Source organism: Ylistrum balloti, unplaced genomic scaffold (genome assembly GCF_031769215.1).
Source record: "Ylistrum balloti isolate Yb309-2 unplaced genomic scaffold, AGI_CSIRO_Ybal_v1 Utg370094, whole genome shotgun sequence".
Classification (NCBI taxonomy): Eukaryota; Metazoa; Mollusca; class Bivalvia; order Pectinida; family Pectinidae; genus Ylistrum; species Ylistrum balloti.
In genome coordinates, this window is record NW_026782124.1 from 597,937 (window position 1) to 623,837 (window position 25,901).

Here is a 25,901-nt window from a genome sequence, read left to right on the forward strand (position 1 = left end):
ACACACAGTGCAACCAACTATAATTTGATAACAAATATTGATATAAAAGATCCCTGTTTGAGGAAAAAAGTAAAAAATGTATCTGGGCAAAATCGATGACCGATAGAGTGAGAAAATGATTGATCACCGTGTAAATCTATGACATGTGACTATGATTGTAAAGGAAGGTTTATGGAGCTGTATGTATTTAGAACCACCATTCCAGCACAAGCTTTCACTGGTGTTGCTCCTATTGTTTAGGTCTGTGATAAATAGAAATTTAATTGAAATATTCTGAGAATTCTGTATTTTGGTCATCTTTTCATAGATTTAGCAGATATATAGCATAAAAATAAGTATGTTCAGACCTGTATAGAAATTGTTTATGTTTTGTTAGGGGACATTAATGGTAATTTGGCTTTTTATATATGAAATTAGATATATACAAATTTAAGATACATTTGTATATAAACGCTGAAAAATAATGAAAATTACCTGATTGTGAATTCTTTTTTCATATTTTTTTTTTTTTTTATTTTTCATAATTTTGATGAAATAAATTTTACATGTTCAAATGTTGAAAATGAGATATGGTTTTCATCATCTATTCACTACCAGCAAGGCAAGGTGACATAACATAATTTGAAACAGAGTGGTGTGCATCAATTGACGTTGTTTTGTTTACAGAAAGTGACAGGAGAGAATCATAATGTGTCCGTTAAGGATGCAAAAACTGTGACAACACAGGTACATATTATTACGTTGTTGTTGCCGTGCCAACAGCCAGTTGCTCTGCTTCCCTATCATACTGATCATAAATAATATATTCTCCTAACATGATTGCCACGTTTACATAACACCCTAGCACAGTCTAATCATCCTAATCATTGATATGCATGCTCAACAGCTTACACTTCAGGCTAGATTCAATAGTTTTACTGGGTCAGATTTTTTATTGGGTTGGATGAGTAGGTCAGGTTAGGTCAAGGTCACTGTAAATATTTGTAGGAAATTATCTTATTTTTTAAGGGAATTTCATTGTACTTTATAGTAAAGTCAGCTTTTGACTCTATCCAAATGAATTTGTCAGAACTAGTGAGGGATATTTGAGTGCCAGTGTCATCCTTATACAGTGACAGAATTAGATACTAGATATTCATCAAAGTCCTGTGTGACATTGGTGTAGCAAGTTGGCTGACTACTGGCCAGTAATGCTGATGAAGCATTATCAGTGAGAAAACCATTTTTATTTCCCAAAATAACTGAGGAGGGGTTATTTGACATTAAGTGGAATTTTCCTGTCTGTCTCTCTGTCTCTCTGTCTGTCCTTATGACACCTCGGTAAATCATGATGTTTAGCTTAATTTCTCTAATGCTAGACATCAATAGTCAATATAGACTTCTGATATGGATTCACCTTGAAGGATACTCTGCTTATGTATCAGATGTAGGTCACAGTGACCTATATTTTCTGCTTTACTGACTTTGGATAATTAGATTTTGCTTTTAGCTCCATTTCTATCGTAGGACTGACAGTATTTTACTAACGTTTTCTAGTTTTGTTTTGCATTATGGAATTAATAAGATGGTTTGATACTTTCTACGGTGTAATGTCACTAAGTCTATGTCCTCCATGGAGTATGAGTTTGCCCTGGGAAACATGGATCTCTTTCAAGTCCATTTACAAGATGATATACATTATGAGTATTGCTAGTGATGTGGAGAGACATTAATTCGCCCTTGACTTACTAAAGATGAATGATTTTCCATCTATCCCTCAATATTACATTGTTGTCTATTGTTCATGTGATACTTCATTGTTTGAATCTTATAGATCCATTCCTTGTCTTTATACCTTATTGGTGAACCGGGAGACTTGCCAATGTAACAGGAACCTTCATCACTCGTAATCCACATGTAAAGAGATCAGTGGAGCTAGAGTCGGGTTATCACAATAGAAATCATATCAGGTTAAATAATTTGACCCCCTCTCAGGTAGAAAGGACCCAGCCTGGATAACAGGCAGGATTTTAATGCAGAGGTTTATAGTCAGCGAGACTTCTGTGTAATGTAAAAGTCAAAATAATTTGGATTTCTGTCATGTTTGTCATATTTGAGTTGTAAGTCAACTGAAAGTTGTTAACTCAGATGAATATTCCAGTTAAGAAAATGGCATCAATTCCTTTCATTTTTTGGTAATTAATTATTTTTCTTTATTTAATAATACAATAACATGTTAGATGAATACCTGTATATATATTACAGATATTACACTATACAAACCTATTTTCTTGGTTTGGATTTATCATACACATGTGTTATATTTATTTAATCAATTGTACAATTATTGATATATACATTTATTATTTTACAGATTTATAGTTATTCATATTTTTTGTTATGCCTGAAAACTATGTTTTTTATTTATCAATGTATATAATACGTAACTATTGTACATATAACATCACATTTTATTTTCAATAAATATTTCATTTCTTTATGAGAACATTTCTTAAACTTATTCTGTACTGCAGCACTAATTTCAAGATTTTTTTTCAGTAATTGAATCATTTCTTGAGATTATTTTAAACCATGCTTTGTTGGCAGAACCAAACAACGCTTCAGATTTTTCTGTCAATGTAGACTTGAGCATGTGTATTTTCAGTTACAGCTAATATTCATTTCAAAGCATGAATTATGATTTTTTTTTTTAAATACTAGTGAAAAATCCACTAAGAATATTGTACAATTTGAAGTCCAGTGTGATAGGGAATCCTTCTTAAACCAGATAGTAATTTTCTTTTACAGACCTTTGAAAACTGTCATGTAATCTTCAGTAGAAAAAACACAGCTCCAAATCTGCAAGACGGAAAGTAAAACAGCTTACTACCATATCTTACTTCATATTATTATTATATTATCTAAATTGTAAATAGGGTTTATTATGTTGATTTATACCAAATTATAAACCATCTTATGCCAGAAATGTTTACTTTTTTGCTTATCGTTGATAAACTTACTCTTATTCAAACTGAAATTTTCCATTGACCTTGTTACAGTGTGAACACATTTCTTTACAGCTAGGCTACTTTTTTTATTTATTTTTGCTAGCTATAGTAACAAAATCAATGAAGCATGTCATTTTGTGGACATTTGACCCCGTTCTTGTAAATTATGAAGGAGTCAAAGGTCAACTTTCTATTTTTAGATAGGTCTATATAGTAGCTTTGTGGTTTGTGCGGTTTAGTAGTGTTGGTTTCGTTTGTTTTTAAAATCATCTCCGTGAAGTATGCATGAGATCATTTTTGTCAGAAATTTGTATTTAGAATTATCAATGACCACAAAGTCAGTTTTAAAAACAATGTTTTTTGTTTTAATGAATGTTTCACGTTTGGTATTTTGTGTATATAGGTTTTAGTTGGCAATGTGTGTTTATCTATTTTTGATAAAAAATGTACATTTAAAGTGTTACTCATGCTTTAAAAATTACTTACAATTGTGTGATGTAAACTCTTATCTATCAGTAATGATCTTGAAATTTAGAAAATTTTTCACAGTTTCTATCAAAGACAGCATTGGTATCAAGCAGAGTTCAAAGGTCATGGTCCTCAGGAACCTCTTTCTCAAATTTTGTTGCTTCAAATTTAATACATTTTTAGATAATAAAAAATGCCAGACGAATGTTGAGTGATGCTAATACAGATACATTTATATTCATAGTAATCTAGAAAACAAACCTGGCTATATTGTTGTTTGATGTTGCAGACCTGATATGTCTCTGTCATCCTAATCATAATTACAGTGCAGTTCCCATCAGTTAAATTTTTGACAAGTTTTCCGTGTCAAAATTTCATTGTACACATGTATATTTTATATCTATACAGTTAATTCTCAGGATATAGATATATTCTGAGTGTCATTTCGTGTTATTTTTTATGACCATCAATAATTAGATATAGGCAAATTTGATTACAAACAAGTATCACCAACTATAAAGTAATTTTGGGTTGCTTGTTCCAGAAAAGTCAAAACTTTGTTCATCATAGCTCCTTTTTTTCCAAAATACCTTCAAATAGTTTAATGAAAAGACTCAGTCACCAATTGTATTGTATTATTTACAGTCAAGATTGTAATTTTCGATAAATCAAACTGTGCATTTTTTATTCCAACACATTCCAGCAAAAATGTTCGTATTTTGAAAAGAAGCCAGAAAATACACTATGGCTTCTATAGCTTTTGTTTCAAGGTGTCTATTTTTAGGTCACAAAGTTTCATGGTGACCTGTTGTGTGTCCATAACCTTATGCATTTTTGACCTCTTCTCAAAAAGCCCTGAAACGTTCCCTGGATAAAGATGAACCAAAACAGTAATTTATGAACCCCTTTGCCCCATGGGCCTAAGGGTCGGACCAAAAGTAGTCATATTGATTCATTTTTCAAAAATCTTCTTCTCAACACCTAAACATTGTACATGTGGTTCATATATGTAACAAATGCTCTTCATGGATGGAAGCATTTGAAGGTACTGTACCTAAAATTGTGAATTTCATAATCTTTCGATCTTGTGTAACCCCATGGTGAGGGGGTAAAATTTGCAATAATTTAAATAGGAAAAGTAGATTTTTGAGCATAATTTGTTTATTTCCATTGGAAAAATTAAACCTGGTAACTATTATTACTATGTGATAACAGTGTATGCATATATTGACACTGGCTAACCCCCAGGGTAGAAAGGGGTCAACTTGACTCAGATTTCAAAACCTTCTTCTCAACACCCAGCTATGTAAGATTCAAATGTTCTTCATTGATAGAATGGTCTTCAGGTGCTTTACCTAAATTTTAAATTTCATAACCCCAGGGTCTTATATGATTTTTGAGCGTAATTTGTTTAACTACCGTTAGAAATACTTCTGTATTTCACACTTGGTTAGAATTATATGCACATATTGATCCTGGCTGACCCGTAGGAACTGATGAGTAGGGCCAGAATTGATCAACTTTACTCAAATTTCAAAAGTCTTCTTCTTTAACACCTAGATATGGTAGAATCCAATGCTTTTCATGGATGGAAGTGTCTTTAGGTGCCTTACCAAAATTATGAATTTCATGACCCTTGGGTCTCACATTTTCCCTTATATAAGAAAATTGGATTTTTGAGAATAAAGTTATGTATATTTCATTGGAAAGGACTTGGTAAGAATTATAAGTGTTGGATGATACTTTTGATGGGATGCATATATTGACCCTGGTGACCCCCATGGACTTAAAATGTAAAATACTAGAGGCTAGAGGGAGTTTCCCTTAAGCTTGATTGGTAGAGTGGCTTACCAGTAAGCCAGGGGTCAGGGGTTTGATCCAAGCAAAAGTACATTGATTCTTTCCTGTTACAACCAAGACTGATATTTGTAGATTGAATAAACATGGATAACTGGTGCCACCTAGTGGTGGTAAATAAGGTTGAGTTATTCCCCCTGACTAGACTCTGGTAAAGCTTGGCATTTTAGACTGCTCAATGATTATTTAAGAGTTCACCTATTTTCCATGCACACTTAGTCTAGAAATCAGCTTTTCAATAGGATATGAACATTTCACTCTGCCAGTGTTTTTGTATGTAAATGATCTTAAGTAAATGAACTCATGTTAAGACATAAGCATTTTACAAAATTATGTTTTCATTTGATAAGCAGCATTGATTCAATGTATAGTTTTAACCAAATGATTCAGCAAGTTTTCTGTTTTGTCACAGAATCGAGCCAGTGATCCCCCAAAATTCAAGGGAGAAAAGCAGTTAATGCCTGCGTCTATGAGGGTGAAAGATGCAGCAGAATCAGTTCTCACCAGTATCATTCAACATGTGGTAAGATCAATGTTACAGTTTTATTTTGTTAGTTACAGTCATTGTATTTCGGGACATAAGCTCTCATGATTAGTAAGAAATTAATGGAAGTTGTTTCTCTCTTAAGTATTGCCCCACTATTTTGAGATTTGAAGTCAAGTTCTGTTCTGTAAACTATGATAGAACCACCCCAGTCTAATAGTATACTTATGCAGCTCCACTTATCCTTGTTTCAACAGGGACTCTCCATTTTTCTTGTTTACCACTCTTTGTTATTCTGTGACTAGTAACCTGATTTCTTGCTGTAAAATCCATAATTTTTGTGGGGGATTTGTTTTCATTGAGTTCTTGAGGAAATCATGTGTCCACGAAATAGGAATTGTTTTGAAAACCATGAAAATTGAACCCCACAAAATTATATGATATTACAGTATTGTGTCCATGCCCCTATTTTACCCAACCTTCTTTCCAATAAGAATTCTTCCCTCTCCTCTTTCATGTTAACCAGAATATGTCTGTTCTATCTGTAACACTATCTTTATTGCTTTACACAAATATCTGGTTTGCATCTTATAGTACAAATATACATCCCACTTTGTCTTTGTTATACACCGAGACTTATCCGGAGAGACTTTTGCTTGCTGTCCAGATAAGTCTCTGTTTTATCTCTAGTAGTACAATTAGAGACCCCACTTTGTCTTTGTTATACAGAGAGACTTATCCGGAGAGACTTTTGCTTGCTGTCCAGATAAGTCTCTGTTTTATCTCTAGTAGTACAATTATATATATCCCACTTTGTCTTTGTTATACAGAGAGACTTATCCGGAGAGACTTTTGCTTGCTGTCCAGATAAGTCTCTGTTTTATCTCTAGTAGTACAATTATATATATCCCACTTTGTCTTTGTTATACACCGAGACTTATCCGGAGAGACTTTTGCTTGCTGTCCAGATAAGTCTCTGTTTTATCTCTAGTAGTACAATTATATATATCCCACTTTGTCTTTGTTATACACCGAGACTTATCCGGAGAGACTTTTGCTTGCTGTCCAGATAAGTCTCTGTTTTATCTCTAGTAGTACAATTAGAGACCCCACTTTGTCTTTGTTATACAGAGAGACTTATCCAGAGGGACTTTCCCTTGCTGTCTGGATAAGTCTCTGTGGTACCTCTAGTAGTACAATTATATAACCCAGTTTGCTACTGTTCTGACAGGGAGCCTTCCCCCCTCCATGTGGACCAGAGTCTTTATTTTCCTTGTTGGATGAAAAATCACTTCTGAAGTACTGCAAAGGTGTAGGATTTTCAGAACAGGCATCACCCTTCCGATATTTTGTCCTGGAGAACTCCATCATTGTCGGGCTGCTGGAGCAGCCTCTCGGAAATGTGGAGGGTAAGTATGATGCTGCAGTATAGTTAGGTTTCACATAATTCATCAAAATTCCTGTCAATAAAAAAATCAAACCAAACTGATATCTGAATTTTTTGAGTGACCTTTATAGACAGGTTTTATTGTATAAAGATAGAAATATTTCTGTGGCAATAATAGATATTTTTTGCTTTCAGATCCACTACCAAATGTGACAGCACTGATACGAGGACCATTTGGGAGACATGCTTGGACCATGCAACTAAGGCATTCTCCCAGAAATAAAAATGTAATTGTTTACAATGGAAGATGATGTATGGCGATATCTAAGCCTTGTGCATAATAAATCTAGTACAATGAAGATTCATATTGAAGTCATCAGCATTGGTTTCTGTCGTCATCTCTCAATGGAAACCGGAAATAAACAGTTGAAATTTCTCAGTTTAGGGTAGTCTTCGATAAAATTATTTCTTTTTCTGATGTCCCATGTCACAACCCAGACAAGGGCAGTTCCTTATTATCCTTCCTTTGGTTGTGAGTTTGTTTGAAAGGTAACCCTTCTTAGCGATGTTTCCGGAGCAGATTTAATATTGGAAAGTAAATTTCAGCGGAGAATTCTTGTTGATGTTTGATCATTGTGTCATTAAATCCAGGTAAACGCCAAATCACATCTGAGTGACCCTGGACGACCTCTGCCGATGGAAAATGTTGGAATTCATCACAATGTAAAGCACCGACATTTTCCAGAGTCTGTTGACAAAATCCCTCTTACTCAGGCGTAGGTATCCTGGTCCTTAATTATCATCAAAATAAAAGAAAAATATACTTCTAAAAGATTTTCATTTGTTTGATTATACTTCATTATTGTAAAATATGCAAATTGGCATCTACTGAAAAAGAATTAATTTCACTTTTGAATAATAATTAACAGGTATTGACCTTGTTATAGGTCAGAATATTACACTGATGTTTAATTCTTGTTAACTTTTCCGAGGAAACTTCTCACCTGAAGTATTCAAAATGTTTGAATATTTTTTTTTAAATTTGAGGCAGAAAGATGCTGTCTTTCTTGAGTTGAAATGAGATAATGTAAATTCTGTGCAATTTCAGTTCTGTTTTGTTATCTGATATATCTATAGAATAGAACACATTTGAATATTTTCTATACAAAGCAGTTTGATAGCAGTGTGTATATAAATACATATGGAGGAGATGTAGAACAAAGTTGTACTGTGAATTCACATTGATTATGATTTCGGTTTGTTTATTAGAGATAAGAGTATCCCGACTCTTGAATCTCTGGTGACTGAGAAGGAACGAGCAAACCTGACCAAGCTCAAGTCCTTCATTGAGAAACAGGTGCAGTTTGAAAACCAGATCAGCAGTCGCAGCAAACAGGACCTCTCCAAGTCAAAGTTCCCAAACCCTGATACAGAGTGTAAACCTCCAAAGTGAGTATAAATAGTGAGAAACAGAGATATGTGATGTAACTATCTGTGTTAACAGTACTGTGTGATGTACCTGTGTTAACAGTACTGTGTGATGTACCTATCTGTGTTAACAGTACTGTGTAGAGATATGTGATGTACCAATCTGTGTTAACAGTACTGTGTAGAGATATGTGATGTAACTATCTGTGTTAACAGTACTGTGTGATGTACCTATCTGTGTTAACCGTACTATGTGATGTACCTATCTGTGTTAACAGTACTGTGTAGAGATATGTGATGTACCTATCTGTGTTAACAGTACTGTGTGATAAACCTGTCTTTGTTAATAGTACTGTGTGATGTACCTATCTGTGTTAACAGTACTGTGTGATGTACCTATCTGTGTTAACAGTACTGTGTGATGTACCTATCTGTGTTAACAGTACTGTGTGATGTACCTATCTGTGTTAACAGTACTGTGTGATGTACCTATCTGTGTTAACAGTACTGTGTGATGTACCTATCTGTGTTAACAGTACTGTGTGATGTACCTATCTGTGTTAACAGTACTGTGTGATGTACCTATCTGTGTTAACAGTACTGTGTAGAGATATGTGATGTACCTATCTGTGTTAACAGTACTGTGTTATGTACCTATCTGTGTTAACAGTACTGTATAGAGATATGTGATGTACCTATCTGTGTTAACAGTACTATGTGATGTACCTATCTGTGTTAACAGTACTGTGTGATGTAACTATATGTGTTAACAGTACTGTGTGATGTAACTATCTGTGTTAACAGTACTGTGTGATGTACCTATCTGTGTTAACAGTACTGTGTAGAGATATGTGATGTACCTATCTGTGTTAACAGTACTGTGTGATGTACCTATCTGTGTTAACAGTACTGTGTGATGTACCTATCTGTGTTAACAGTACTGTGTGATGTACCTATCTGTGTTAACAGTACTATGTGATGTACCTATCTGTGTTAACAGTACTGTGTAGAGATATGTGATGTACCTATCTGTGTTAACAGTACTGTGTGATGTACCTATTTGTGTTAACAGTACTATGTGATGTACCTATCTGTGTTAACAGTACTGTGTGATGTAACTATCTGTGTTAACAGTACTGTGTGATGTACCTATCTGTGTTAACAGTACTGTGTGATGTACCTATCTGCGTTAACAGTACTGTGTGATGTACCTATCTGTGTTAACAGTACTGTGTGATGTACCTATCTGTGTTAACAGTACTGTGTGATGTACCTATCTGTGTTAACAGTACTGTGTGATGTACCTATCTGTGTTAACAGTACTATGTGATGTACCTATCTGTGTTAACAGTACTGTGTGATGTACCTATCTGTGTTAACAGTACTGTGTGATGTACCTATCTGTGTTAACAGTACTGTATAGAGATATGCGATGTACATATCCGTGGTACAAGCATGTCACAGATTGATAAACTGTAACTTTTTCTTACCTGTAATTTAGTGTAGAAATTATAACTTTTTGTGGTGATATGTGAATGATTTTTAACGTTTTGGATTAGGTTCTATAAAACCCTATGTTGAGAAATGTGATGATCTTTGACCTGTCAGCTATGTGACTCTGATGACCTTTGACCCATTTGAATTATATGGCTTGAAGAGAAGCTATAAATCCCTACCCGGAGAAATGTAATGACCTTTGACCTGTATACTTCATAAGACCTTTACTTATAAGGATATAAGATGACCTTAACCTTTGTTGCAGAGTGACTCAGGAGTTCCAGACAGCAAGGCTGTTCCTGTCTCACTATGGTTTCCTTTCTCTGGAGTCTCTTAAGGTAACCCACTCTCTGTATACCATATTGATATTCTGTTGAAATAAAATTGGGAGGAATATGCAAAACACAATGCCCACTCCATGAACCTGTCTGTAGTTTCATTGTTGTAACTCTGTCAGAAAAGCAGAAACACAAAAACAACAATTTTGTTTAATGCATTAGATATGCGACCAGACGACAATTTCAATGCAAATATGTGTAGACATGCTCATTCACGTGCTGCTTTTATTAGAATTAACAAAAATAGGAAATTCAATATCTGCTTCCAGCTCAGTAATATTGTAGTTCCTATTGTCTGCCTATTGTAACTTTGATATGGTGTCTGCTTTTTAGTAGTTTCTGTCTGGCCCAGACAAGGCACACCAAATTGATGCATGAGTTAAAAGAAAATTCACAGAATAAATTGATTTACTGTAAACTGAACAGACAAATGTCAGTTTGAATATTTGTGGACACCAGCATCACCCATAAAGGGCTAAAAGTTTGAGTTACCTTTACAGGTAGTAAGCTGAAAGTTTGAGAAGACATTCTTGAGAGGTTGAAAATGAAAAGTTTAGGTGTACTTTCTTCAGAGGTCAAGATCTGAAAGTTTGAGTAAACATTATTGTGAGGTTGAAAGTTGTTTGAGTGTACTTTCTTGAGAGGTTGGAAATTGGAAGTTTGAGGGTACTTTCTTATGAAGTTGGAAGTGTACTAAGGATATTTGCTCAGAGTGAAAAGATCAGAGGAGGGGGAAGGGGTTAGTGTTCTTTCTAGGCTGGGTTGTGAAAATAGTACTATATTTCTATAATAGAATTTAATCATGAAATAAAGATTTTTCATGAAATTAAAACACACTTGCTTTTTATCTAGTTGTCTGCGTTTGATTCCGCAAGCAGATGTGAAAAAGATATGGGGGTCATCTACCCGACTACGAGGGTTTCTCCATGTACCCTACCCAGTTTCCTGTCACAGTATGACCCATTGCAAGTTTCTATCCAGGCCAACAAAAGTGGTTGATATAAGCTGACAGCTTGTTTCAAAATTGTTTTCAAAATTGTTTCAAAAGTGATTAATATAAGTTGACAGCTTGTTTCAAAATTGATATCATGAGACCACTTACTTTCGTCAGTGAGGTGATACCCCATCAGTGGGAGGAGTCATGGAGACAGAAAATCTGTCAACCAACCAACAATGTTTCCAAATTGTTAATATTATCAGTATGTTGTGCTGAAAGAAATTACAGATACAGTTAATACCTTACAATATTATGTCATCTTGACTTAGAAGGCATGGCTTTATATAAAAAATCTTGACAAATTCAATAGTTACATCACTTTTGTTTACTTTCTGGTTTAAACATAGGTTATATTGATCTGCAGAGGTACTTTCACTGTTAAATGTTGATATTGAGGACCAACCTAAGAAAAGTAAACAGATCTGTTTGCTTTTTGAGTAATCTATTAGGTAGTCACTGTTCAATTAGCACTAAGTCTTTGTGTTTGTTGGCAACTTACTTGAGTATAAATGGAATCTGTGTTGGTGTCTCTATAGATCAGCTCTCACCACAGACATATATTTTGTGAAGGAGATACGACCGGTGCATGTCACTTGACAAACAATGCATGTCCTTGTCAAACCTGGCAACAAAACCATTAGAATGATGTATTTCAACATCTGAATAAAATATAATTTCAATAGATAAATACAGACAAGTTTAGTGGTGTTAGAAACGGTAAGAAAACTATTGACTGATATTTACCTGTGCTATCAGGCTTGTTGACCATCTTGGAACAAAATTCTTTTATCAATTTGTTTAAGTTCAGTTATGAACAAACATTCTTTATTTTCTCTTTCAACGGAAATTGAAAAAAGGAAAAAGAAGAAAGACAGAAAAAAAAATCCTGTATACAACTGATTTTTTTTGTACAAGAGAAAAGTTTACTCATAGAAAACATACTTAGTGTTATGTAATACATGTACAAAGTTCATTTTTGGTTAATAAAACCTAAGATAACAGGCCATCTCTGGGTCACCATTTCAATCTGATAATAAATTGTATTATAGTATCATGTGATTTTACCATACCTGTCTGCCCTATTCTTTATCAATATCACATCTTTAGAATCTCTCAGTAGATTGGATTCATACTTATCCCATTATATCATAACATCATGTCTTACGCCTGATTAAATTCTGGTTTGTATAGAAGGAGCAGTGACATTTATGTCTCACAGACATTTTCTTGTACAGTTTAATAATATTAAACATGTATTCTGTTTATCCTGTAACGGTTACTAACAATACACAAAGATATGTGGTTCTCTTTTGAATACTGAAGTCTGCACTTGCTTGGTCACATATTAAAACGCAAAATTGGCTTTAGAAAAATGAGAGAGAGAGAGAAAAAAAAGCACTATTTTGTCCTGTGTTTGTCCTTGAAAATAGACCGTATAGTTAAGTCGTATTGGATGTAACTGTGATTACATGTCTTAATTTGATATATTTTAGGAACCCAAGAACAGCAGTATTCCTCCGGCCCTCGTAATGCTTGATACAACCAACTCAGGCCTGTTTACAGACCTAGAAAGTCTGGATACAGTTACTGCTCGAGATAACGACACTGTTCACATATTCTATGTGAAATCTGGCCAGAAACTACCACAAGAAATACTGAATAATGTGGTAAGTATAGAGATGTAACTCTGTAACAAAGGTAGGAAATTGTCTCTAGGATGTGCATGTAAACATCATGAACATCTCTCTAAAAACTACATATGTACAAATAGTGTAGTCATGTTTTTACCATTGCAGACTTCCCGAAACAATGTCCAGCCTCAATTCCTGGAATTTCTGCATTCACTCGGCTGGCCAGTGGACATTAGGAAGCATGCAGGATGGACAGGTCACATTAGCACCAGCTGGAAAATAACAGAACCGGACGACCTTGATGGTAAGTAATACACATATAATCTCCCATATTTATCATAATGAGTTTGTTTTTTTGTTTTTTGTTGAAGATTTGGCATCTATTTCTTTGATGCTACGATGAAATAACTGTACTCATACTCAAAGATAAAGGTCATGATATCAAATAGTGTGATGACACTTTAATTCTGATTTCTCATCATTTCTATCAGTGTACACTGTTCACTGCTCATTTAACTTATTTGTACATTGCCTTTAATGTGTGAATTTTCAGTAAAATTCTGAAACATTATTTTGTAATAATCTCTCCTCGTCTTTGATAAAGAGCAATATAATGGCTCATGCTGTCATACATATTTATCTCCCCTTGATTTTTGTTACAGAGGGCGAGTTTCAGCTGGGGACAGGCGGGTGTATCTATGACGGGCGACAACAGGTTCTGTACTGGGCCGACGTATCATCAGAAGTGGCCTTTGTTGTCCCCTCCATAGAAACCTACAATACAAAGATGTTGTCTGTTGACTCCAGTGGAGGTGGGTAAATTTACAGCAGAAACAGGGGTTATACATTACTTACAGTCTGTATACAAACCTACAATGTAAAGATATCTGTAGACTCCAGTGGAGGTGGGTAAATTTACAGCAGAAACAGGGGTTATACATTACTTACAGTCTGTATACAAACCTACAATGTAAAGATATCTGTAGACTCCAGTGGAGGTGGTTAAATTTACAGCAGAAACAGGGGTTATACATTACTTACAGTCTGTATACAAACCTACAATGTAAAGATATCTGTAGACTCCAGTGGAGGTGGGTAAATTTACAGCAGAAACAGGGGTTATACATTACTTACAGTCTGTATACAAACCTACAATGTAAAGATATCTGTAGACTCCAGTGGAGGTGGTTAAATTTACAGCAGAAACAGGGGTTATACATTACTTACAGTCTGTATACAAACCTACAATGTAAAGATAACTGTAGACTCCAGTGGAGGTGGGTAAATTTACAGCAGAAACAGGGGTTATACATTACTTACAGTCTGTATACAAACCTACAATGTAAAGATATCTGTAGACTCCAGTGGGGTGGGTAAATTTACAGCAGAAACAGGGGTTATACATTACTTACAGTCTGTATACAAACCTACAATGTAAAGATATCTGTAGACTCCAGTGGAGGTGGTTAAATTTACAGCAGAAACAGGGGTTATACATTACTTACAGCCTGTATACAAACCTACAATGTAAAGATATCTGTAGACTCCAGTGGAGGTGGGTAAATTTACAGCAGAAACAGGGGTTATACATTACTTACAGTCTGTATACAAACCTACAATGTAAAGATATCTGTAGACTCCAGTGGAGGTGGGTAAATTTACAGCAGAAACAGGGGTTATACATTACTTACAGTCTGTATACAAACCTACAATGTAAAGATATCTGTAGACTCCAGTGGAGGTGGGTAAATTTACAGCAGAAACAGGGGTTATACATTACTTACAGTCTGTATACAAACCTACAATGTAAAGATATCTGTAGACTCCAGTGGAGATTGGTAAATTTACAGCAGAAACAGGGGTTATACATTACTTACAGTCTGTATACAAACCTACAATGTAAAGATATCTGTAGACTCCAGTGGAGGTGGGTAAATTTACAGCAGAAACAGGGGTTATACATTACTTACAGTCTGTATACAAACCTACAATGTAAAGATATCTGTAGACTCCAGTGGAGGTGGGTAAAATTTACAGCAGAAACAGGGGTTATACATTACTTACAGTCTGTATACAAACCTACAATGTAAAGATATCTGTAGACTCCAGTGGAGGTGGGTAAATTTACAGCAGAAACAGGGGTTATACATTACTTACAGTCTGTATACAAACCTACAATGTAAAGATATCTGTAGACTCCAGTGGAGATTGGTAAATTTACAGCAGAAACAGGGGTTATACATTACTTACAGTCTGTATACAAACCTACAATGTAAAGATATCTGTAGACTCCAGTGGAGGTGGGTAAATTTACAGCAGAAACAGGGGTTATACATTACTTACAGTCTGTATACAAACCTACAATGTAAAGATATCTGTAGACTCCAGTGGAGGTGGTTAAATTTACAGCAGAAACAGGGGTTATACATTACTTACAGTCTGTATACAAACCTACAATGTAAAGATATCTGTAGACTCCAGTGGAGGTGGGTAAATTTACAGCAGAAACAGGGATTATACATTACTTACAGTCTGTATACAAATCTACAATGTAAAGATATCTGTAGAGTCCAGTGGAGATTGGTAAATTTACAGCAGAAACAGGGGTTATACATTACTTACAGTCTGTATACAAACCTACAATGTAAAGATATCTGTAGACTCCAGTGGAGATTGGTAAATTTACAGCAGAAACAGGGGTTATACATTACTTACAGTCTGTATACAAACCTACAATGTAAAGATATCTGTAGACTCCAGTGGAGATTGGTAAATTTACAGCAGAAACAGGGGTTATACATTACTTACAGCCTGTATACAAACCTACAATACAATATCTATAAACTGCAGAGAGGAGTGTGTGAACTCTATTTAGGGAAGAAAAAACATGGTCCAAAACCTACAACTTCGTAACAACCTTTGGTTTTACAAAGGTAAGGGTCACCATGTTGATCATCAAATTGTTGTTATGATGATTTAATTTTAGATTTTTAATTTAGTTTTGTATTTTACTTATGCACAGAGCGGTCTCCGTTATTTCCTCACCACCAAATGGAGAAGCAGGGATCTGAACCTACGCACAAGCCCAAGTCACTGTCCCTAGAGCGTACCCTCACTTCGGAGGTCGGAGACAGAATCCGAGGGGATAGAGAAAGTCCAAGCTCTCCACAGGAACCACCACCAGTACGCTTCCGTAATCAACGCCGTCAACCAGCACATATGATTGGACCTGACACAAAAATGTTTGTTGTATGGCTGGAGAATTTTGAGGACCATGATAATTTCCCTACAGGTGCGAAGTTTTACTTGTCAGATATATATTTTTGGCATGTTGATGATACATGGGAATTAATTGTCAGACCAGAATTGATAGGAAATGCAAACTTTCATCAGTTGTTACAGAGTTTGTAGAGCTACAGCTGATATATAATGAAATGACAGCTACACACTTTTCAGAAAAAATGTTTCTGTAAAGTATTTTTTTTTTTATTTTGAAACATGAATTAGAAATTGATTTTGTTTGCTTTGATTTATTTAACTTTAAGAGATGGAAATACGACTAGATAGTTTCTCTTATTTATTTATTGTTGATATGTTTGTTTTGATTGACAGGAGAATTACTTGGAGTGACCAGTACAGGGATGGAACACTTCGTAACAACAAGCACTAGTAGTACTAGTTCTACACACAAACTTCAGGAGAAGGACACGTTTATTATATTTATTCATGCCCTCAAGAACGGACTGTTCCGTATTCATATGCAGGGTCAGACAAACAGGTAAATTGAGAAATAATGTAAATCAGACATCCAATGTATCTGAGTGTCCCGCTATATGGGTGAGAAGAAGGGGCTGGAGGGGGGAAAGCATGGGTTATGTCAGTGTGGGGTAGGAAACCCCAGATAAATGTGTAGATCATTGTTATGCAATTACAGAGTAAGTTTCAAGGGCCCTCCACAATAATTGACACAAAGACAACTGTGAAGTCGAATTATTTTCTTGCATGGTAACGATGGACTTATTACAATGCATTGACTTATTACCAGACATGGACTTATTACCAGACATGGGCTTATCACCAGACATGGACTTATTACCAGTCATGGGTATATTACCAGTCATGGGTATATTACCAGTCATGGGTATATTACCAGACATGGGTATATTACCAGTCATGGGTTTATTACCAGTCATGGGTATATTACCAGACATGGGTATATTACCAGACATGGACTTATTACCAGACATGGGTTTATTACCAGACATGGGTATATTACCAGACATGGGTTTATTACCAGTCATGGGTATATTACCAGACATGGGTATATTACCAGACATGGGTTTATTACCAGACATGGGTTTATTACCAGGCATGGGTATATTACCAGACATGGGTTTATTACCAGACATGGGTATATTACCAGACATGGGTTTATTACCAGACATGGGTATATTACCAGACATGGGTTTATTACCAGGTATGGGTATATTACCAGACATGGGTTTATTACCAGACATGGGTATATTACCAGAAATGGACTTATTATCAGACATGGGTATATTACCAGACATGGGTATATTACCAGACATGGGTTTATTACCAGACATGGGTATATTACCAGACATGGGTATATTACCAGAAATGGACTTATTATCAGACATGGGTATATTACCAGACATGGGTATATTACCAGACATGGGTATATTACCAGACATGGGTATATTACCAGACATGGGTTTATTACCAGAAATGGACTTATTATCAGACATGGGTATATTACCAGACATGGGTATATTACCAGAAATGGACTTATTATCAGACATGGGTATATTACCAGACATGGGTATATTACCAGAAATGGACTTATTATCAGACATGGGTATATTACCAGACATGGGTATATTACCAGACATGGGTTTATTACCAGACATGGGTATATTACCAGACATGGGTATATTACCAGACATGGGTATATTACCAGACATGGGTATATTACCAGACATGGGTATATTACCAGAAATGGACTTATTATCAGACATGGGTATATTACCAGACATGGGTTTATTACCAGACATGGGTTTATTACCAGACATGGGTATATTACCAGACATGGGTATATTACCAGAAATGGACTTATTATCAGACATGGGTATATTACCAGACATGGGTATATTACCAGACATGGGTTTATTACCAGACATGGGTATATTACCAGAAATGGACTTATTATCAGACATGGGTATATTACCAGACATGGGTATATTACCAGACATGGGTTTATTACCAGACATGGGTATATTACCAGACATGGGTATATTACCAGAAATGGACTTATTATCAGACATGGGTATATTACCAGACATGGGTATATTACCAGACATGGGTTTATTACCAGACATGGGTATATTACCAGACATGGGTATATTACCAGACATGGGTATATTACCAGACATGGGTTTATTACCAGAAATGGACTTATTACCAGACATGGGTATATTACCAGACATGGGTATATTACCAGACATGGGTATATTACCAGACATGGGTAAATATACCAGACATGGGTATATTACCAGACATGGGTATATTACCAGACATGGGTATATTACCAGAAATGGACTTATTATCAGACATGGGTATATTACCAGACATGGGTTTATTACCAGACATGGGTTTATTACCAGACATGGGTATATTACCAGACATGGGTATATTACCAGAAATGGACTTATTATCAGACATGGGTATATTACCAGACATGGGTATATTACCAGACATGGGTTTATTACCAGACATGGGTATATTACCAGAAATGGACTTATTATCAGACATGGGTATATTACCAGACATGGGTATATTACCAGACATGGGTTTATTACCAGACATGGGTATATTACCAGACATGGGTATATTACCAGACATGGGTATATTACCAGACATGGGTTTATTACCAGACATGGGTATATTACCAGACATGGGTATATATTACCAGACATGGGTATATTACCAGAAATGGACTTATTATCAGACATGGGTATATTACCAGACATGGGTATATTACCAGACATGGGTATATTACCAGAAATGGACTTATTATCAGACATGGGTATATTACCAGACATGGGTTTATTACCAGAAATGGACTTATTATCAGACATGGGTATATTACCAGACATGGGTATATTACCAGACATGGGTATATTACCAGAAATGGACTTATTATCAGACATGGGTATATTACCAGACATGGGTATATTACCAGACATGGGTTTATTACCAGACATGGGTATATTACCAGAAATGGACTTATTATCAGACATGGGTATATTACCAGACATGGGTTTATTACCAGACATGGGTATATTACCAGAAATGGACTTATTATCAGACATGGGTATATTACCAGACATGGGTATATTACCAGACATGGGTATATTACCAGAAATTGACTTATTATCAGACATGGGTATATTACCAGACATGGGTATATTACCAGACATTGGTATATTACCAGACATGGGTATATTACCAGAAATGGACTTATTATCAGACATGGGTATATTACCAGACATGGGTATATTACCAGACATGGGTTTATTACCAGACATGGGTATATTACCAGACATGGGTATATTACCAGACATGGGTATATTACCAGAAATGGGTTTATTACCAGACATGGGTATATTACCAGAAATGGACTTATTATCAGACATGGGTATATTACCAGACATGGGTATATTACCAGACATGGGTTTATTATCAGACATGGGTATATTACCAGACATGGGTTTATTACCAGACATGGGTATATTACCAGAAATGGACTTATTATCAGACATGGGTATATTACCAGAAATGGACTTATTATCAGACATGGGTATATTACCAGACATGGGTATATTACCAGACATGGGTTTATTACCAGACATGGGTATATTACCAGACATGGGTATATTACCAGAAATGGACTTATTACCAGACATGGACTTATTATCAGACATGGGTATATTACCAGACATGGGTTTATTACCAGACATGGGTATATTACCAGAAATGGACTTATTATCAGACATGGGTATATTACCAGACATGGGTATATTACCAGACATGGGTTTATTACCAGACATGGGTATATTACCAGACATGGGTATATTACCAGACATGGGTATATTACCAGACATGGGTATATTACCAGACATGGGTTTATTACCAGAAATGGACTTATTATCAGACATGGGTATATTACCAGACATGGGTATATTACCAGACATGGGTTTATTACCAGACATGGGTATATTACCAGACATGGGTATATTACCAGAAATGGACTTATTATCAGACATGGGTATATTACCAGACATGGGTATATTACCAGACATGGGTTTATTACCAGACATGGGTATATTACCAGACATGGGTATATTACCAGACATGGGTTTATTACCAGACATGGGTATATTACCAGACATGGGTATATTACCAGAAATGGACTTATTATCAGACATGGGTATATTACCAGACATGGGTATATTACCAGACATGGGTTTATTACCAGACATGGGTATATTACCAGACATGGGTATATTACCAGACATGGGTATATTACCAGACATGGGTATATTACCAGACATGGGTTTATTACCAGAAATGGACTTATTATCAGACATGGGTATATTACCAGACATGGGTTTATTACCAGACATGGGTATATTACCAGAAATGGACTTATTATCAGACATGGGTATATTACCAGACATGGGTATATTACCAGACATGGGTTTATTACCAGACATGGGTATATTACCAGAAATGGACTTATTATCAGACATGGGTATATTACCAGACATGGGTTTATTACCAGACATGGGTATATTACCAGACATGGGTTTATTACCAGACATGGGTATATTACCAGACATGGGTTTATTACCAGACATGGGTATATTACCAGAAATGGACTTATTATCAGACATGGGTATATTACCAGACATGGGTATATTACCAGACATGGGTATATTACCAGTATAGACTTATTACCAGGCATGGACTGATTACCAGACATGAACTTATTACCAGACAAAGGCTTATTACCAGTAGATATTAAGAAAGAAATGTACAATATGACTTGAATAAAACTCTCTGATCTTTATCCCTAAGGTTACAGTAAAATGTTCATATCTTTGTCCCCAAGGTCAGAGTCACATCTGGAAGTTAAAGTTTATTTGAAACTATTACATCAAAACACATGAATATTTCAGTATTGAAAATTAATTTGGTCAAAGGTTAAACACAAAGGTCAGACACAAAGGTCAAAGATTAGATCACATTACAATCCTTGTCAGCTTGGTAGTTACTACTGAACATCTATGCACATGCATAATCATACTAAAATTGAGAGAAAAATGTATCATTATTAGATAATTGTAGGAGACTTTTGGTATAGTTAGTGTCTTCAGAAACAGTCAACAAATAGGCATATAATCACAGTCATTTATCCAAGATGGTGGGCACCAATGTACAGAGGAGGTGCTCACAAGTAAGCCCACAGCCTAACTTTGGTGAATTATCTTTTTTAACATAGAGAGGAGGTATTACTGCAGTAAAATACAGTACCAGTTGATTTACTGTAGGTCAAAGTGATGGTTAATTTAGTGTTGATACTAACATTGTTGCAGAGTGTCCATGGCCATACCTCTAGTGGACGGCATGGTGGTCAGCAGAAGAGTGCTCGGAACAATGGTCAGACAGACTTCCATTAACATATGCCGCAGGAAACGACTGGAGAGTGAACTGTAAGTGTAACAGAGACGTTTAAGTCCATAACTAGAGTGAAATAATCATTGAGCAAATGATTATTTAGCAGATGTTTAATGTTGTTACATGATGAGGTCTTATTTGGTGTCTTTGGTTTGCTATGAGCTCATTCAGTCAAAGTTGTTCTCAGAATGATGTGCTAACACCAAGGTACAGGTCAGGCTCTGAGAGTTCCTAATATTATGTCAGAGAGATTAAAATATAAGATCTGAACAAAGAACTGTGAGAGTTTATTTAAGATGTTGGAAAATAATCGGTAATTGAAAAAAACTTTTTGAATTACTGGCATTTCAAAAATTGTGATATCCAGAACCAGTATTTTTCAAGCAGATTACTTTGGGTATTTTTGCAGGATGAACTGCAAAAACTGAAACCATGTGTGTAGTAGGAGTTTTATTTACAGTATCTAACTAGTCCAATTCTGTAAAATTTATCATTGTAGGTATCAACCTCCCCATGTCAGAAGGAAACACAGAATTCAGGAAATCGTGAAAAACTACCATCTGAAAATGTCAGAACCTGAATTTTATACAGCACTGTTTCAAGATGTACCAAAGTGAAGCTTGGACGAAGCCTTACAACAGCGTGTAGAAATTTTGTTACGTTAATGAAAGCTTAATGCCAACGTGTTGTATAGACATCTTGCTTTCGGAATTCTTCGTTAACTAAGTGTTGTGATGGAGTTTTGTCATTGTCTTGACCAGTTAAACTTGTCAAGATTAACCCAATGTGCCAAATTAGGAACAAACTATGTAGTAAGCTAGGCTGCTTTGAGAAGAAAACCAATTGAGATTGTTGGAGAGGGCTTTCTCAAAATTTCTCTTTGCCATACCTCTTGTTTAGTGTATCAAAAATTAGATACAAATCTTAATGATGAACTGTGGAATTTGATTTTCTGTCACAGAAATACATTTTCTTTATTTGTTGTAAGATGGTTTTATCCAAAAGAAAATCTGAATATTTGATGACAGATATATTGAGAGTATCAACAAAAAAAGAGATAACAAGAAGTCTTTTTTTCCATGAAAGTGCACAAACAGATTTGTAAAATACCAGTAGTCTAATAGCAGGCCTTAAATTAAGTGGAATTCGTCTCAGTGCTTGAAAATTATCTGCAGGAAAGTAGGTGTCCTTGAAAAGTGGAATGTATGTATATATTGTTATACTGGAGATAGTTAACATGTGGTCTTTTCTGTTAGTGATACTTTCAAAGTTTTGTTAATGAAAAACTATTTCTTAATTAATGACTCCTAGACTCTCATGGGCCAATGATATGCCCAGTCTGAATTTTTTTATTTCCCAATTGATCGATTTCTTCTTTTAAAATGGCATCAAATCACAAACTCAAATTGATGAAAATATGCCCTGTTGGTTGAATTAGTATATCTGTGCACATAGAAAATAAAAACTCCCAACTCATTTGCCTGAAAGTACTGAAAAAACTCCATGTGCTATGGGTAGATGACAGAGGGTTTACTATTCAGAATATCTGGTGAATCTGTTCAAGTTTGGGAAACTTTTTTTCTCCGTCAATATTAGCCTGACTATGACAGGAGCCTGATGCTGATAATGAAGTGTTCAGTTAAAGTTGTGTTCACTCATGTACACACACCATCACTTACACACATACCTACACACATATACCATTCTATACTCACCTGTACACACAACCGCCCGTTGGCTGGTCAAGTGATGTGCTTAGTTATGAATTCTATATTTATTTTATTTACAACTTAAAAGACAATCTACTTAACATTGTAATGGATGAATGATTGTTTTTGTATTTGTCATTGATGTTATTAACGAGATTCTAGTCAAAACTTGATGTACATGACTCGCTTCACTCCCATATGTACTGGAGGTAATTTTGTGGTCATGTTGAAGAGCAAGGAGTCGTGCTTTAGAGATATAGATATCAATTTAGCTGTTTGTGATAAACTCCATGCAATAGTCATTTCATTTTCTCAGCAAGAGCATGTTGTAGCTGGGTTTTTTATTGTAATTATTCTGTGGTAAGCCCAGGGAGCCACCTTACTCACTCAAAGTCAAAGGCTAAGCTTATTGCAGGACAATGAAATAGCATTTGATTGTCAGTTTACTAGTATAACAGCAATATATCTGGATGGGCTTATTACTAGATATGGGCTTATTACTGGATAAATATATATTAATTACAGAAGCAGTTCCATTTCTGATATGGAGTCATTGCCTCTAGTTATATCTTACTATTGTGTCAAATATGTGTCCACTTTAAGTAAGTCTCTTTGCTTCAACTTTATACGCTGTGATCAGGTAAATACGGTGTAGCCATACTGTTTTATGATATAGTAACACAACAAAAAACCAAGTGTTGATTTAACAACAATCATTGAAGCATTCAATTATATTTCCCTCTTAAAAGATATTATGATGAATCAGTGGTGATCTTCACAACTTTGCCCACATTTATGAGAATTCAGGATAAGTTTCAGTGGGGTTGCTCCAGAACCATAATGTTCCTTGCATCAATCAGCTAGTCAGTGTACCAAGTGAAAGTTCTAACATCATTTGTAATAAAAACAGAGTTGTCTTTCCTTAGGTTGTCATTTATTCTATCTTGGCAAGACAAAGTAAAACAAGAATAAAATCATTTTAAGTGTCCTTAAATATATAGTTATTACTTTGATAACAAGGATGTTTTTCTTTCTCTTTTTCAGTAATATATTAAGAAAAAAAATGTTCAATTTTTAAAAAGGAATAAATAACTGTTACCAAAAAATAGAAAGAAAAACATAGTCAAATCTCTTTCCAGATTTCTGACAGTTTACCTCTTGTCTGACACAAACTGGTACACAGGCCCTGTGAGCCTTTTGAGCATGAAGTTCTAACTACAAGTGGTCTAGGAATCTTTCTATTATTGTTGGCTGTTGGATCTAAATCATTTTATTAGTATGAAAGCCTCATATTAGCTTACTTAGTAAAGTTACAGGTCATTGTGTTATCGTTTATAAACCGCCTGGTTTCTGTGCACATCTCAACAACAGTTGTTGGGGATTAGACAGACTAATGTTACACTGAAAAGTTTCTCTGACAACTGATAGCAGGTTCCTGAAGGAAGATATACTGTATTAGTTGTGTCTGCTGCCATATCAACATTCAAGTGCTCAGTGGTTTTATTTATTTAAAGATGATGTGTTATTTTAGAGAAAAGAATATTATGTATCAAATATGTATAAAATAAATGTATCATTATCAACTATTGGTGTTGTTTTTCTTATTTTTATACATTTATCATTTTATGGGGGTCCTATAGAGTTAGGCTTGTCTGTCTGTTTATCCATTCCGTCCTGTCCCATTGTACCTTGTCATCCTGTTCTGACCCTGATCAATTCATATTATGAGAACCTTTGGTTCATATTTACCCTATAGTATCATAACATTAAGTTCTATACTGTACCATATGAAAGTGGTCCTCAGTCAAGGTTAAAGGGTCAAAGGTCATATTTGATAATTTTTGTTGATTTAACAAATATACCTCAGCATTGTAGAGGGGGACATTAATGATTTACAGATATTTTCTAGTTATAATTTGTTATTGTTTCCCAGTGGAATAACAGGTTATTTGATGATACCACATGCAACATTGAATTATCCAGTTGTTTGTTAACTTCAAATATTTGTAAAAAAAAAAATATATATATATATATATATTTTTCTTGGACAACTTCATATTTCCTTTTGTGTACCCCAATTCATACAGAGTTATGACCCTTGTTTCATTTTTCAGTATCAACACTTTTTTATCTCTCCTTTCTTTGACAAAGTAATAGAAATACATGTTCCATCATCTTGAATACACATTTGTAATGGGTTCCCTATGCCTCCATGTGTGTGAACTAATTTCTTAGTCAAATCTCTTGTGATTTTATTTCTCAACATAACTTCATTTTATCTAAAATTGATTATTTGAATTTCACCAGTCAACTTTAAAAGATTAAATAAATGTCACGCTTTGCCACTTTGAAAATGAA

General features: G+C 35.0%; 1 protein-coding gene across 3 annotated transcripts in view; it reads left to right on the forward strand.

The window, feature by feature from the left end:
• Positions 1–25,127, forward strand: part of LOC132549974 (ral GTPase-activating protein subunit beta-like) — a 48,610-nt gene extending 23,483 nt beyond the window's left edge. For all 3 annotated transcript variants that reach the window (XM_060213966.1, XM_060213969.1, XM_060213967.1), the window contains 14 exons: positions 667–726; positions 5,725–5,835; positions 7,028–7,205; positions 7,379–7,470; positions 7,835–7,959; positions 8,453–8,632; positions 10,374–10,446; positions 12,937–13,110; positions 13,240–13,378; positions 13,737–13,886; positions 16,097–16,366; positions 16,687–16,852; positions 21,753–21,869; positions 22,334–25,127. In XM_060213966.1, the coding sequence (XP_060069949.1) occupies positions 667–726; positions 5,725–5,835; positions 7,028–7,205; positions 7,379–7,470; positions 7,835–7,959; positions 8,453–8,632; positions 10,374–10,446; positions 12,937–13,110; positions 13,240–13,378; positions 13,737–13,886; positions 16,097–16,366; positions 16,687–16,852; positions 21,753–21,869; positions 22,334–22,451 (1,953 nt within the window). In that variant the 3' untranslated portion in view covers positions 22,452–25,127. The remainder of the gene's footprint in view (positions 1–666; positions 727–5,724; positions 5,836–7,027; positions 7,206–7,378; positions 7,471–7,834; positions 7,960–8,452; positions 8,633–10,373; positions 10,447–12,936; positions 13,111–13,239; positions 13,379–13,736; positions 13,887–16,096; positions 16,367–16,686; positions 16,853–21,752; positions 21,870–22,333) is intronic.
• Positions 25,128–25,901: the final 774 nt, after the last annotated feature.